The sequence below is a fragment of the Lissotriton helveticus genome, chromosome 8, assembly GCF_964261635.1.
Source record: "Lissotriton helveticus chromosome 8, aLisHel1.1, whole genome shotgun sequence".
Taxonomy (NCBI): Eukaryota; Metazoa; Chordata; class Amphibia; order Caudata; family Salamandridae; genus Lissotriton; species Lissotriton helveticus.
Genome location: NC_136069.1, coordinates 1,044,346,574 through 1,044,363,972, shown reverse-complemented (window position 1 = coordinate 1,044,363,972; position 17,399 = coordinate 1,044,346,574). Strand labels below are relative to the sequence as shown.

Sequence of the window (17,399 nt, the reverse complement as noted above, 5' to 3'; positions counted from 1 at the left end):
ACTACCTGGTCTTGAAACATATGCATTAGGGTTCTTTCAGCCGGCGGCACACCCACCACACACTATCTCCAAGACCAAAATGTCTTAATGGAAGTGGAACTTATAACCTACACATTCTGTCGCTCCTGCAAGTTAAGCACTCAGATGGGTGAGCTGGACTAACAGTGCGACCATCAGAAGGAGAATCACCGCTAGAACCGGTTATTACCAGTCCTAGCTCTTTACTTTCCCAGGAGAAATCAGCTTAAGGCGCCCTCTTCCACCCGGTTCAAAGGTTTCCCTTTAGGATTCACCTGATTCCAAACTGCAAATCTATACGCAGGTAAGAAGCGCTTTCCTCTGTACCCTCGGCTCATTGCGGAATTGTTAGAGGGTTTCCCCACCCACCCGTAGACCCTGAACAACGGAATAGGGCCCATTTCCTCAGTGCTTAATTTGAGCTGGTGGTTTCCAGTGCTCAGCACCAGCACTTAATCATTAGCATGACACTTAATCATTAGCATCGGAGCTTTTCCTGAGCACCAGTTAAGGACACATTAATTTAAGGAGAGAGTAAGTGATTTGCCCAGAATCACAGGATGTTGAGCTGACTGAGGAGATATGAACCTGGTTCCCCAGCTCCGAAGTCTGCAGCACTGGCCATTAAGCAACATTCTCTGCCCACTTTCATGGTTAGCAGTTGCTTCTGTTAAGGAGTGCCAAGCCCACTCAGACGATCCATTGTCTGCATCCTCCTGACACACAAACCCTACAAGGCCTCCAGCGTCAGTCCTGAAGGGCCGACAAGCATTGCTGCCCTATTTCTGCTGCAGACCTATTGAGCATGTACTGCATTGTCTGATCCCCTCCTTTTAGGCAAATGCTCCACGTCAGTGGTAACATTTCCCGGTAACGAAGCATCTGCTAACGTTATTCCTGAGAGCCCACAACACGCACCACTCCATCCTCACATCGCGACGTCTCGTCCTAGGAGTCTCTTCCACCGGAAAATGTAGCCTCTTTTCTATATCTATTTCCTGCATTCATTTGCATGTGCTGTACATAAATATTCCCTTTAACTCCGCTCTTTGATGTCGCCTTTGCCGACACAAGATGCTCCATCTCAGCGCACGACTTCCAATATCCCATGTCATTATGGAAGGCGCCTGGACTCCGTGGATGCTGAAGCTTGCACCGACGGGGGTCCCTCTTCCCACAGCTGAGGCCGCCGATTGGCAGTCCAGCAAGAGAGGTACCTGTAAATGAGCAAGCGAGCAGCAGGTGCAGCGCCCGCACCTCGCACTAACGGAGCCCACGCCTCTTACCTGCCAGCTGGACTCCCGTCCTGCAGCCTCCCTCCGCCCTAATTCAAGTCACACCAGCAGTCCTCGCGCCCTAATTGAAGTCACACCAGCAGTCCTCGCGCTCACCAGCCACTATTGCAATCCGGCTCCGTGGGAAAACAGACGTTGACTACCTTGGAGCATCTGATTACTAGTAGTAGTTAAATGAAAATACCTTAAGTAAGTAGTAAGCAGGGCGTCTAGTCGAGAGAAAGGGCACACAGGCTGGCTCTCATACACTGGGTCCACACGAGGCGAGACTGGTGGCGATGGCGAGTAGAGGATCTGACGTCAGCTCCGCAGTGCCGCAAAATGGCCAATCACTGCATGACTACATGAAGTCACACACAGTGATTGGCCATTATGCAGTGTGTGTGTCACCACCAAGGCGCGGGATCCAATAATGGATTGCCCTGCCCTGCTGCGCGGTGACCGGCCAATCCTGGCGCTGCAAGCAGCGCCAGGATTGGCTAGGGGGGCTTACTGACTGCTCGCCCTGTGTCGCCTCTGTAAAGCCGGGGGCTGCGGCCAGGTTAAACGAGCACCCCCCTGGTCACTCTCTATGGGGGACCTTTAATGCGCATGCTCGGGCAAGTTTGTGCCCCAAGCATTACTTGCGCTGTAGATACCTTGGCTGTCCTGGCTGTCTGCTGCTGCAGCTGAGTGATTGCGTCACGTGGAATGTCACTCAAGCTGCGCAACAGTCCAGACCAGCCCCTCTCCCAGATTTCTCGGGTGCTTCCCGGATTCCTGGCGGCGCACGCACAACTTTTACAACATTTTAGTGTGTGTGTTTATAATCTCTTGCAGCAGCCGAGCAGCGTCGTCCATGGGCTTGTGGGGCTACGCCCCTACGCCCCTATGGACGCACCGCTGCTGCCCCTGAAGTGACTGGGTATAGTCCTTTTACCGTTATGCAATGTAGAGTGCCCTTTACAAAGGACACCCAAAGGTGGACGGAAAAGTCTAACACAGGTTCAGTGGTCGCCAGAGGTGGTGAGGAAAAACGTTAAGGTGGCAAACGATAAGCATAAAATGCAGAGGTTCCCAAACTATTTCGACTCACGACTCCCTTGACCCATTGGCCATTGACTGTGGCTCCCCACTGTTACTTTTTATGGAGGGTGGGTGGATGTAAGCCCGGCATCAGGAGTACTTGCATTTTTCTCCAGGAAAATAATTGGGATGAAGCAGATGAAGGTATTACAATCATATACGCAGGGTGTTTGGTATTACTAAGGCAGCGCCGCTAATAAAATAATCCTAGTTACACTCCTTTGCCCATGCCTTTTTTAGAGTACCCACTCAAACTTTGTTATCCCAGTTACAGTGCTAGATAATACTCCTATGCACGTAGACCCCATTGCCAAAGTGTTTCTGCGCTTGAAGAATATTTGCATGCACTTCTATTTCTACCCATGTCAAACATGCCAACACACCTGTCTCAGCAGCGTGACTCATGATTTTTTAAACCACATACAGCTTTATTTTTGCTGTCTTTTCCCTAAAATTGCCTCCAAATAAAAATAAAATAAAATACATTCACTTGATTATTTTTTTAAACCCCCCGTCTTTCTTGCGTCCAAATGTTGGCATTATGCCGTATATGGTGTTTTACTTCCCTGTGCTCAAGGAGAGAGCAGGCCTGTCTGGAAATGTGTGTTTACTGAAAGAAAATGTGTACTGGAAGTACCTATGATTCAAGTACAAATGTCAATACTTAATAATAATTAATAGACAGGACAACTGTACTTTCCTGATAACTTGCATTGGTGTAAAATGCAAAATGTTTTATTGTTATTGACAGTCGTTCTGTTATATTTAGGGTAGTAACGATGTTAGGCTTTAGTAGTTCTCTTTAGTGTTGTAAAATGTTGTTTATGTTATATCTCTATTATGAAGGAAAGGGGATGTGTTATGTATTTAGATTCTTGACTCATGCACAAGTCAAGAATCTAAAGTGGAATTCAGGGAGGGTAGGGAGGTTAGGGACAGTTGACGGGTACGGCTGTGTAGGGCTGACATGCTTTGTATCTCCCGTTCAGGGCAGAATAAAGAAGTTATTTCTACATTTCCAGAGTGATGTATTTACGTAACAATTACTTTAGTGTTACCTTTGAATTTAGATCCTGTTGGGCTAGCAGGGTGCTTTCTACTAGCTCTTCATGCTGCCTTTGAAGTGAACACAGGGCACCAGCTTTATCAGCTCTTGTCTCTGTAATGCCGTTGTAAATTCCTTTTAGCATGGTGGCAAAATAACAATGGATTGGAATGCTACACTGAGCAATTCCCAGTGGTTATACAAATTGCAAGCATTTCTCCCATCACCTTTTGTGTGTTTGATATAACAGTGTAAATCACAGAAGGTATAAGGGTTTTAAACCAGACATCATCCCCTAGTCTGTGTTATTCACATTTTTCTTTAACCCACTCTTGCATGCATCGAGGGGCAATGGGTCAGCCCACTTCAGCCATTGGCTTACTTCACTGTGGGTTACAGCAGGCTTCCCTTTTACAAGGAGTACATCCACACACAAAGTAGTTCCCTTCAGTGTTAGAGACTTATGGTAATGTGTGCTTTTTTTAGAGAAACTTTTTTTTGTTGTCCTTAGCCATTTTTTTATTTAAAAGATTGACGAGGACCCAGAAGCTACCCCAACAATAAAGTTTAGCAAAAACCATAACAGCGACTGGTACGATGGCGGCATAGCGCTCCCTAACATACAACTCTACTATTGGGCAGCGCAGCTAAAAATCATACACCAATGGGTACATGCCCCACACACGGACCCCGCCTACAAGGCAGATAGAGCGCAGCTAGGAACTGACAGTATTTTAGCGGCCTTATATAATAAACGAAGGGCGACGAAGCTGGAGGGGCCCACAAAACACACAGTCATGATATGGCATGCAGCACAGGCACACTTGGGATGGAAGGGGACCATCACAAAACTCACACCACTCTGGGACACGAAACAGCTTGGGTCACTTAGGAACACTAAAGGCTTTGCACAATGGGACGCCATAGGGATCTCCCTGGTAGGCGACCTATGGTACAAGGGCACGGTCATCCCTTTTGATCAGCTGCAAAGGCAATACGATCTGGCACCTACGGAGACATTCCGCTACATACAAATCAGGCATGCACTCCTCACAGTACTTCCGCAGAACACCGACTTACCTGAATCCTCTCCCTTGGAAGACAGATTACTAACGGATTATATGCCAAAACGTGCCATTTCATTCACATATCGTAAATTGATTAATAACCAATCAGAACCCACAACAGCCTTGAAGGAAACATGGGCGGCTGAGATTGGCGCTATGGACGAGACGGAATGGCAAATGGCGTTAGCATCACCTAGAGAGGTGGGAATCCCGACCCGATTGAGGCTTGTCCAGCTTAAAGTCCTCCACCGCACATATCTCACTCGACACACTACACAAAATAGGCAGAGCACAACACCCATTTTGCCTAACGGGATGTGGTGGTGAGGGCTCTTTTTTTCATACGATCTGGGACTGTCCCATGATAACTGATTACTGGCGCAAGATCCTCCGTACAGTGTCACAGACTCTAAATGTTTCCATATTGCCTGAGCCTCGCAGAGACCTCCTCAATGTTTGGGAACCCAACGACTTAACGAGGTATGGGCAAATGTGGGCGACGCTCGGCATCATGGTGGCTAAACGTAATGTGGCGCAGAAGTGGGGGTCACCGGAATTGCCCTCATTGGAGGCGTGGTGTAGAGATATGGACACTACCATGATCCCTGAAAGAACTGTGTATATTAATCGCAAATGCCCCCGAAAATGGACTAAAATATGGACTGCCTGGAACACCTACAGGGGAGATATCTGTGACCCAATATCTGAATCTGATAACGAAAGCTATGATGAGGAATCTGATGATGAATCTTGAGATGGGAGGGGTCATGTGTGAAGGGGTCTTTTTTTTGGTAAAAAGGGGAGGGAAGGGTACTTGTGGTCTGTTTTGCATGGCTGACTTGCTGCTCATGATAACTCAAATATTCGTAACTGCACAATGTCTCTCCGATGTATGTTTTCAATTTAATGAAAATAATCCCCCCCAAAACAAGCATTGGAAATGCAATAGGTCTCGCAATAACGCGAGTCTGAACTATTAGCATTGTAAATGATAATGCCCTTTATTTTTGCGTTCTGGTTTTTGGAACATAAATAAAAGGCTTTGTCATTTACAAGGCCTATAGCATAAATTTGCGTTAAAACGAGACCTATTGCATTGCAATGGTGGTGGTGCTGCTGAGTTTTCTCTGAATCTGCACTCTGAATCTGCACCCACAATCTGCACCCTGACTCTGCACCCTGACTCTGCACCCTGACTCTGCACCCTGACTCTGCACCCTGACTCTGCACCCTGACTCTGCACCCTGACTCTGCACCCTGACTCTGCACCCTGACTCTGCACCCTGACTCTGCACCCTGACTCTGCACCCACAATCTGCACCCACAATCTGCACCCACAATCTGCACCCACAATGTGTGAGTGGCGTTGCGTGTGTGAGTGGCGTTGCTTGTGTGAGTGGCGTTGCGTGTGTGAGTGGCGTTGCGTGTGTGAGTGGCGTTGCGTGTGTGAGTGGCGTTGCGTGTGTGAGTGGCGTTGCGTGTGTGAGTGGCGTTGCGTGTGTGAGTGGCGTTGCGTGTGTGAGTGGCGTTGCGTGTGTGAGTGGCGTTGCGTGTGTGAGTGGCGTTGCGTGTGTGAGTGGCGTTGCGTGTGTGAGTGGCGTTGCGTGTGTGAGTGGCGCTGCGTGTGTGAGTGGCGCTGCGTGTGTGAGTGGCGCTGCGTGTGTGAGTGGCGTTGCGTGTGTGAGTGGCGTTGCGTGTGTGAGTGGCGTTGCGTGTGTGAGTGGCGTTGCGCGTGTGAGTGGCGTTGCGCGTGTGAGTGGCGTTGCGCGTGTGAGTGGCGTTGCGCGTGTGAGTGGCGTTGCGCGTGTGAGTGGCGTTGCGCGTGTGAGTGGCGTTGCGCGTGTGAGTGGCGTTGCGCGTGTGAGTGGCGTTGCGCGTGTGAGTGGCGTTGCGTGTGTGAGTGGCGTTGCGTGGATGATAGTGGGCTTGCGTGGGTGTGAGTGGCGTTGCGTGTCTGTAAGTGTTGCTGTGTGGGTGAAAGTGGCACAGAGCCTTTGATGTGGCCTGGCGCAGGATAAATGCTGCTGCTGCTAATTAAATACAAGAGTGGCCGGGAAGCGGCCGGGAAACACAAGTACGGCCGGCCACATAATTAGGGGAGGAGAAGCCGCACAGCACACGCTGGGAGAAGCCCTTTGATGTGCTGTGCGGCCGCGATGCGCGCTCTGTGCTGGGGGAGGGCCATTAGCCTGAACTCGCGGCAAGATCAAACGAAGGGTGGGAGGGACATTGAGGAACAGATGGCCATGAAAGTGTATGGGCCAAAAGCGCGTGCCTGTGGCCACGTGCACTCGAAGAAAACGCCACGAAAAAAAGCGGTGGTTTCACAATCAGTTCGAGCACTTGAATTCTCGCCATTTCCCATTCCTTCGGAATGATAAAGGCGAGACCTAAAAAACCATAACAGAACAAAACAAGGGTTGCCAGGCTAGTGGCCAATGCCGGACCTACTGGCTTTGCTAATGCTTGTTGGACCTGCTGGGGCTTAAAGAGTCCAAACTCCGATTTTAGAATTGCAGACCTTGCAAGCTCCTCGGCCCAAAGCATGAAAAGGTCATGGAGTCTGTTTCTTTACATTCTGTCATTTGGAGAGTTAATGGAAGAAAGAGGCATGGTGTGGAGTGAATTACAAGCAGTCTTAATATTCGGCAACCCTGGCATTCAGTGCCAGCTTAGGACTCCTCAAAAATGTTTAGGCAGTTTACGAGGCTTACTTTTCAAGATAAGCACTGGTATTCATGTTCTCTAACGTTGCGTGCCTGTCTGAGTGTGCACATGAGATTTCTGTTGATAAGTTGACAAACCGACAGAAAGAAGACTAAATATCCGGTTAATGTTTGCATCAGCTAAAGCTGCTATACGAAAACTATACTTCACCAGTCAGTTATTTGTCCATTGCCACCAAAATGGAACTAACATTTAGGTTGGGGAAAGATTTGGGAAAAGACACTATACGCAAATAGAACGGGTTCTTTCACAACTATTGCCCAAGTGTTAGAAAACGATTCAATGCATGTTGATGCAGGCTATGATCTTGGAGATTTATGAATAATACTCCCTAAAAATGGAAAACAGTTATTTCAATTAAACAGACTACTTTTGATCATTGTAGCGAAAATAACATTTTACAAAAAACATAAAACGTTTAATACGACCAGAATAAATTAACCTACTTCTTTGAACTCTGCTTTTAAAACAGCATGTCCCAAATTTGACTGCCATTGTAACTTTCTGCCACTGTGTTTTCCAAGATAAAACGTCTTAAATATTTCTTGAAGTTTCACCATCTTGAAAAAAATAGAAACATACACACAGTCAGAAACATCAAGTACATTGCAGTTGCTATACATTTTGAAACATATACGAACAAAACAATTAATGACAAATATAATGCATATTTTTTGCGTATTTTTGTTGTTGCAGTCTACAGGTTTTATGCGCTTCACTATATATGTGTGCTGTAGTTCAAGTGGGGTTCTGATTTTCAAACGTGGAGACTTCTGTTAACAGACATTCGCACTTCACCAAAATGTTGAGATTTTTTTTTTAATTACCTCCTCTCGATGAGTCTTATAAATAGTAACAAGCATTGGCAAACCCAGTCAATATGTCTCGCCTTTCAGAGCAATTGGTTCTGCCAATGCCTTTTGTTCATGTACAGCGTCATTATACAAGTGAACGTGTGTGACCCTGCATGGGTGCTTCCAAAATTAGTGCTTCTTGAAAGAAAAAAAAACATTTAATAACCTAAAAAAAAAATCGGCAAAAACGAAGTATAATTTTTTTCATTATTAGAAAAATAGGACTGGGAGGTGGGAACAACAGAGGAATGCTAGGTGGCGGAAGTAGTAGGCTGTGGCGGTGCGAGGGGAACAGCAAAATATGAGTACCCGCATCGCAGGAGATGGGAAGAAGCAAATCAAAGCATCAAGAGCAACATAGAGAGCAGGGGAGACTAAGAGAAGCAGGGATGGAGCACTGGGGAGAGAGCACATGAATGAATCAGATGACAGACAAAATCAAAGAACGAGGGGGAAGGATACAAGAGAGGAAACTGAAAAACACATGCAATCTCATGGAGAGTTTAAGCGAAATGAAAAAAAGTATTTCCCTAAAAGTAAGCAGTGGAAGGACATGAGTAAAGAAGGTACACTCCAAGGAAGGGAAAAAGACATAATGGGTAAGAAAGCCTTTCGAACAAGAAGCAAGCAAATTACCATAAAGCTACCAATGGTAAGCAATGGGCAAGCCTTAAGCCTACCACAAGTTCTTGATAAGTTGGCATTAGGTCTTATTCAACCAGCCAGTTGCACGGACTGATAGGCTGGACCTGAAAATGTGAAAAGCAATGTAAAAATGCATAAACCTCAGGAGGGCAGAGTTGGAAACCAAAATCAGTCACAGCAAACATATTCAAACTAGACCCACAATGCATGAAGCTAAGACTATTATTGGGTCATGGAAGCATAACCCGGTCAAGGCAGCCATTAAGAAAGCAGCCCTCTAGATGGGAGCCCACTGGGAAAATGCCAGTGCCAGAATGGCGAGTCCTGCCCTGTACACCAGCATTGTACAAAACATTTGATAAACTTTGATCACCTCATTGATGTGCAATGCTTCATTACTCCTAAGAGAATTTCGTAAGCTGTACTTAAATGATGCCATTAGTTACAGGTGGTGGGCTCTAACGCTTATTTTTTTGGCACCAGGACTTATTTTTCCCCTACAGATGTTGCGCTTAAGTAAGAGAGAAAAACATATAAAAACGAGACTGCAGAAGGAATAGCAAAATAGGAAAACAGCGACAATGAGCGAAAGTAGGGATGAAAAAACATGCAAGAGTTAGATAAAGACAGTAAGTGAAGGGTGTATGTAGAGGAATCAAAACTAAGCAGCCTTCTCCATCAATATAGGAGCTCTATCACATGATTGCTACAGAAAGGCTTTCTTGGCACTCATGATCAATAACAGTTTGATGGTGATCATTAATAGCCAATGCTGAGAAACACGCATAAAATGAATGTGCTGTACTCAACAGGTTCAACCACGAGGGAATTAGTATACAGCGCTCTATGTACTAAGAATCGTCTTGGTGCCAGGTAAGTCCGCAATAAGGCTTCCGGAGCGTCTGAATGACTGATATTAATCACACCCCTAAAGTCAGAGGACCTGCTAGTACAGCAGATGCCTGGCCCTATACTGTTGATCCTAAATGTTGAGAATCTTTTATGATCAATTGGGAGAGCGTCTTACAGTCATTAGGTGTCACTCCATTTCCTAATGATGTTGAGCCTGAGGACTTTAAGTGCCAACATGGGAAAGTTTCTCCTTAGAAGAGAGAGCAGAGCGAGCTGTCTTTTCTTACATTTTAGCAGCACAGCCTCAAGCAGGGCCCTTTGTTTTAAACTAGCAATGTGAAGACAAGCCTGTGCTTTAAAGAAAAAGATAAACCAGAAATTCTGATGGAGATGAAGAAGCACCATAAATGTTGTCACCTGTTTATAAATTTTCCTTAAAAAAGAAGAAGAATATGGGGCACATTTAGCCCTCAAACCGCTGCAATCAACTGTGTAGATTTCCTTAACTCGAGTATTTTATTACTACATTTTTTTTAACCTTAAGAGTGTTGTATTTGTGTCAGTGCCCATTTTAAGCAGTTTTGTGGCCCCAGGCAAGATTTGAATCTATTTTTTATTTTCAGATAAATGGAGCCCCTGTGACACTAAACTATATTGAATTAAAAGTTAAAGTTGCAGAAAAAGGGTAAGGCAAGAAAGGGCTAAAGTTAAAATTGCTTGGAGCCCATCGGCTAAACAGAAAGCTTGTACAAACATTGATAATGCTATTTCTTTATGCACTGGGATCATCTAGATGTGTTTTTTGTTTCTATAAAAAAAAATGGAATGGAATTCAGTGTCTTAAGAGCCTGTTCCTCCCATTGTAGGAAACATGCCATACTGGTGAGGTTTAGTGGACTTGTACATAATAATACTATAAAATATACAAACATAGGGCTTGAAATTGCAGACGCATTTCCACATCCCATTCCATAACTGGTATTAATGTAATCTTTTTTTAATGCAACAGGTACTGAATGCCTTTAAAGACTGACGATTATGTTTGATAAGGCTGGACTTGAGGTGCGAATACATCCTAAACTTATAGGAAATGAGAATGCCCAGCCATCAAATTAAAAATTTCTTTTTGTAAATTCAAACTGTTAATACTTTTATTACTGCAGTTATTCTAACTATCCCCTGACTTTACCAGTAGGCCCCTTGGGAGGTGGGGGCCCTAGGAAACTGGCCACTTTGCCCCTATCTGAAATTGGCTCTCATTTGTGTTTTCGTTGACAGACTATAGACAGCAAACACAAGGAGTTAATGGACGGAGCGCTGAAACTTTCCAGACACTCACCCCAGTCGGAGATCAGGGTTGAATCCATCATGGTTCTTCAGCTCACTTCGCCACCCCAGTTCAGACCCAGCTATATGCAAAACAGTCTTGACCCTGTGCCTCATGGGAACAGTCCAGCCCGAACTGCCAAGCCGGGTCTTCCCTGGACCGTAAACAAGCATCCTGGGACAAAATATGGACAGCACCATGCTCCAGTTTCAGCATTGAGTTTTTGATACAAATCTCCCAGGAGATCAATAAAAGCATAAAAAATGCAATGCACAGGGAGGGGTGTGTGAACTGGGTAACATGAACGATGGCCCCATCTTTATTGCGCTCTTTAACAAGTGGGAGCCTTATTATTTTACATCTGTACAGCGGAGTTCAGAGCAGATAAAATGTATCTTTGGAAATAAACCGTGATGACCCCAGCAATGCACTTTGTTTTACCTGCGCAGGGATTATTACTGTTCTGAGGAGTAGCCACCATTTTGAGACGCATCCATGGCTCTACCTGATAAACGTTTTTGCCTGCTTGTTTTCCATTAGATGGTGGCTAATTGCTACCTTCAGCTAGTGGTAATACGCTTTGTTTTAACGATGTGCTGAAACAAGACCGCTGTTTTCTAATGCATGCAACATTTTTGTATTTTTAAAATATATTTTATTGGCATCTGCAAATAAGTGTGCAGCGAGATACGCACTAAAGCTTACATTTTTATAGCATGAATAGTTAATGGATACAATATGCTTTCGTTCATGCATACTATCTTCGAGTTATGCTGTTACAGGTTTCCCAGACATTTTATGTGCAACATAATCGCAACGTAATGTGTACAAACGTAACAGATTGAAAACATTCTCCAATCACTACTGGTAGAAGCTTTGGTGTGCGTATGTGTGGAAATCCCTATCCCCACACTACTTTACGCATCAGGTTCCAGGGGACTGTTCCACTCAGTTATAGTGGAGTGCAGATTATTTTAGGAGAGAAGATTCTTGTACATGATAATCCGTCTATTGGTATTCAGTTACATCAAGCAGTGTATATGTATAGCGTTAAGGTAAGTCTGCCTCCCATTGTTTGCGAAGTTTAGACCGAGAACCACCCTGTGGTGTATAAAAGTTTTATAAAGCCATTTGATATCTCCCATATTGTGTAAAGCGTGAAGAAGAGCATGCGTAGGTGGCTCAGAATCCCATATCTGCCAAAACTCTTGTAAAGAGCGTCTAGTTCGCTGGGATGAAAATAGTTGCCCAGACGGGATACCAGTGGCGGATGGTGGATTTTAAACGTGGTGATGGGAAATTTTACACCTGAGCATAATGTGAAAGTGAAGCGAGTGAGAACTTAAACAGGAGGGTTCGGGGGATTCTCCCACCCTAAGAAAATTTTTTGAAAAATGTATTCAAATGGTGGATTTTATGACATGCAGTCACTCATTGAAAACGTTGTACTTCAGTGTAAAGAGCAACGGCCCAGTGCACAGTGTTTTCAATTAGATTTAACCACACACATAAATATGCACTGATAAAAGAACAATAAGCACTTGGTTCAAAACATGTATTTGTGTACAATACGTTTTGTTAGCAATTGCTTTTGTTGCCTGTTTCAGCCTGGCTACACAAAAGAGACTTAGACCAGAAGTAGACAAGCATACTTCCTTAATGTAAGTGGGGACACACTCTAATTCTGCCAATACCCACGTATTGCTGTCCTGACATATAGCACAATATATCCTAGTCATTTTCAACCAAGATACTCAGTGCCTGCTACGACTGGCAATGTATGTGCCATGCTTCGTCTCCGCAGAAGCCATCTGAGCATTGCCTGCTGTTGTGCTAATTTTTCTTTAATTCACCTTTTGTTTTGTGTATGCTTACCCTTGTAGTCCATTAATGAATGAATTAATAATTAATGGGCATTTATAAGTTCAGGGTTTTCATCAATGTAGATCAATTTACTTTCTATGAATGCTACTTTATCCTGTTGTGCGTTTTTCTATTGTGCTTTGAAAGGACATTCACTGCGATGGCGTAATTCAATTAACTGTTAACTAAACTTGTACATAATTTTATGAATTATACATCTGATGTATTGTATTTTAACATGTTCCATTGTTCTTTTAGGATTATTGTTCAATAATTTGAGTAAAGGTGAAAAATGATGACGAAAGATGATGAACACGAACCTCTAAACAAATTGGCTACTCATAGTAATAGCACATTATTAAAAATGTTTTAAGCAATATAAATCATAATAAAGATGCTCACCTCTGGTGTCAAATGGACCTCCATAGCTGTATAGGTTGGCCAGTATCCCATCGTAAGTATATTTACTGTCAGCTCTATTCCACCTGGATAACTTTGGTTCTGCATATACTATGAAAACAAAAACAACCAAGTGGCAGACATAATGTATTAACAAGAGTTCTCAAAGTCTTAAAAAAGCCAAGTTCGGATATTAGAAATCATACAAATTTACGTAGAAAGCTACATTATCAAGTACAAATCTGTAATACTCAAATCAGCTATGGCGCATGACATCAAGTCTGCGCAGAGCTAAGGGTGTAGGGAAAAGGCACCAAAATTTGTAGACTTGAAAAATCAATACAAATTTTCTTCTCAAGAGGTGCTTAATCAGCCTCACTCTTACAAGGTAGAAAACGTACAACATTTCAGAAAATGTTCATATGTTTGAATAATATGTATAATAAGTATGTTTAACAGTATTTGTTCCTTTCTGGAAAATTAAGGTAGGGTACATGCAGACGGCATTTTTCCCGGTCTATTCTTTGTCCCTATTTTATATTTCTCTTGCTTTAACTGAACAATCAAATTTTACTTTATTGCTCTCTCGCTCTTTCTCTTCCACTTTCTCTATTAATCTCTGATTGACTACCCTCACTTCTCGATATGTCTACTATTATATTTAGGCTTATGTCATATGACCTATCCATAATGCTAATGCCCAGATCTTCCTCACAGATACCCGAGTCCTACATTATCTATGCAATTCATAATTGGTGAGTTACTCATGCCACCCAATTTGAAACCTCTCTTGCCTTGACCATTCATACCTGGAAATACTTTGCCACACTTTATTTAGTCTTTTGTGTCTAATATTACAGCTCCTAGATGAAACAAGGACGGTAAATGTGGCTATGCAGAGAGAGGGCAGCATATCTACTGCAAGCTCCCAGCACTGTTCGCTCAAACCCCATGCAGGCGGTAATTTCAAACATCCCAAATGCATAATGGATGAAGCAAAGGCAACCTGAATAGTTTGAGGGTCTGGGGTGGCCCTTTATACAATATATGAAGGTGTTCCCTCACTGATTTGACCAGTGCAGTAGCGAATCCCAGAGGCAAAATGGCAGCAACAGCTCACCAATACAAAAGTGCAGAGAAAGCCCAGTTGACTGGCCACAGCTTTTTTCTGCCAGCAAGCTACGCTGACAAGTGTTGATGCCCCAAAACTGCACACAACTGGTGGGATGAAATCCTGCATAAGATGTCCACTGTCTTAAGTAGTCAACCCCTATCTGGGTTAAGTAATGAAAAGAGACTTTAGAAATTTCGATGCATTGGAGGCATCTGCTGCCCTTTCGAGCCCTTATGCACCACAAACATAACTGGAGACCAGGCAATACAACAACCCCCCCCCCAACCCCACCAATTTTGCATGATCAAACAGAACACAAAGATCCTGGGACGAGTGCTCTAGGACCCTACTGAGTGAAATTGGGAGTTAAGAGATGAGGCTTATTTGTGCTTTTTAAGCCATTTTTGCACTATACTGTACATTGTCACTGATGTGACAAAATCGATAGGTGATCTTCAGTCGGGAACAGTCTTGGAGGGTAGAGGGGAGGCAACAAAAACTATTTAAGGTTGAATCTGCTTTGGAAAAATATAGACTGCCCCAGTGCAACATTTAATGCATTCATTGGAAACATTAAGAATTTTGCAGTGCATCTGGAAAGAGCTCTGAATAATCAGGAACCTGTTTTTTACTCCATAACACTGGTCCTTAAGCTTTGTAGAGGCAGGCATTAAAGGCGGGCAAAATGCCATTAGCAGCAAATTGAAAAGTGGGTTACAGACGAGTGCTGTTGTTAAATTGATTTATTAGTATCACAAGACCCCAACAGCATACAATGTGCAGAGCACTTCAACAATTGTTCTCATCCAGCTCAAGTCACATCATTCACCCCCCCCCATTGTTGAATGTGATGATATACAATTATAATGCATCAACACAACAACCAACAGTAGATTTCTTTGTAATTTGCACTAGAATAGACAGAGAAGTTCGAATGACGAGGGATTGAGGCTCAGTAGAAAGTAGTGAAGAGCAAGTTACTTAATTTCAGTAACGCATTATCTGGTAGGGACAATATCTAGCTGCAAATTCCTTACCTTTGAATTCCCCAGGCGTCCGGGTAAAATTGCATTTTGAACATTAGTAGCAAGCTGCTATGCACAAACCTGATCCCTGTGTACAACACCATATGCGAGGACTATAAATTTACATTTTCACAAAGACATCTCTTTAGAATCCTGTAATTACAGGGGCCACTTTCTCATGGTTGATGAAAGCTCCTTTATTTAAGGATGTAGATCTCCATCCGTGGTGCTCCCACTTCCAGCCACCAGCAACTGCCACTCCCTGGAACTTACACGGAACTCCATGACAACATAACCAATGCTTAACTAACATTACACACTAATAAGTAAATACATGTTTAGAAAGAAGGGTATACAGATTGTGTATAAAGGCAAATTCACAACAAGGCCCCTCCCCTTACTGTGAGACAAGAATAGGATCTTCATAGATGAAGGCTTCAAAGAGAACAGAACTAGAGCTGTATCTAGGGAAACAATACGGAAAGCTGTGAAACCACTAGCAAAGAGATCAATAAACCCTTAACCACAAATAACACATTTGTAGAGTCAGACTCTCTAATCCAGATGGTAATTTCAAAGCACAAGCAAACTGGGCAGCCTCTTCCTCTACAATATAGGTTTAGAAGAGGCAGACCATAGACCTTTGAAGAACCGGGTTATTTAATACCCAGCGGCGTCAGGGGACACGCCCAAAGTCTCAGAGTTCACCTGTCTTCTAAACACAGAGACACGGAATCTTCTTGGTGACGTCAAAGATCGAATTTATTGGCTGCAACCAGAAACAGAGGTCCACGAAGTACAATGGCTGTATATTCGTAGGAGACTGCCCAATTTTTACAAAGCAAGCCATCCTTTTTATGCCAAAAATCACATTCCAGACAAATACCTTACATTTACAAACTGTCCAATCACATGTATCCAACTCAGAGGTATCGCATGACGGTAAAACCCACTTTTCAGTTGCCCAACCCACGATCGATCATTGGTCGAACCCAACATACTTCATCAGACAGGTCGATCGAAACCCACCATAAAACCGGGCACATCCCCATCGTAAACAGGCCATAAAGAAAGGAGCAGAGGCAGGTGTGAGTAAGATAAGACATAGTTGTGTGCAATAAAAGGTTTATGATCTCCTGTGCCTTGATCCTCAATCTCGATCAGCTACTGGGAAGGAACTGGCCTAACAAGTTTGGCTTCAGGCAAGAGGGTCGCTCGCTCAGGTCATTCAGAAGTCAGCTAAAGTGTACGTGTGCTAAAGACTCGTTCGGCCGTAGTCATCGGCCTATGTGAGGGCAACCACAAAATGGCTGCCATACACAAAATGGAACCCGAGGGTTCAGAACGAATCCCTAAATACGTAGTGAATCCATTGGTGTAACATGACGAAAACACTCATGCTTGCCGTACTAACTGGTTACGGTCCGTTAATACCAAATTCGTAATGAAACAATGACCTTTATGAAACGGGTTCAGGATTCACGGAACGTCACCTTTCAGGGGGTTATTAAGAGCTGCCTTTCAAAGATAATTTCCAAAACAACACTACTGCAATAGTGCATCTAAAGCACATCTGGCCAGTAGTGATGTAATAATGATCATAACAAAGAATTTTTACTGATCATACAAGAGGGATTGGAATACATTTCTAGGACTAAGCGCATGGGGTTAATTGTAAAGCACACTTGTCCAAATGGTCTAGAACACACCTAACTGAGTTAAAAGAGCATTCAGTAGGAAGCATACAAGTTGCCTCATGGGGGCATTTATAAACAAATGAAGAAAACATTGTATTGTAAGTCACTTATTTGTATCTTCTCATCATGCCTACCCTTATGGATCTCTAGAATTTCCAATGTTATTTTTCACATTCTTTTTATCAACTCTTCCCTTCTGTCACTCTTCTTTTTGGCCTTCTTTTTATCTGTTAATCTCTCATTTCTATGTTTGCTACTTATAGGACTCTTCTGAATGCCCGTTTCCATAACACTTCTTTCTTTAATTCCCTCCTTTCAACTTCTTTCCCTTCCTGTATTAACTCTACCTTATCCTTTCCACCTCTCTTACATTTGCTAATTTTTTTCTTTTTTATGCCCCTTTTCC

At 43.6% G+C, this 17,399-nt stretch overlaps 1 protein-coding gene across 1 annotated transcript in view; it reads right to left on the bottom strand.

The window, feature by feature from the left end:
- Positions 1–17,399, bottom strand: part of LOC144773090 (cullin-4A) — a 468,683-nt gene that overhangs the window by 144,868 nt on the left and 306,416 nt on the right. Inside the window, exons 15-16 of the mRNA XM_078657905.1 lie at positions 13,161–13,268; positions 7,664–7,777 (exon numbers count right to left, since the gene is read on the bottom strand). Of these exons, the coding sequence (XP_078514031.1) occupies positions 7,664–7,777; positions 13,161–13,268 (222 nt within the window). The remainder of the gene's footprint in view (positions 1–7,663; positions 7,778–13,160; positions 13,269–17,399) is intronic.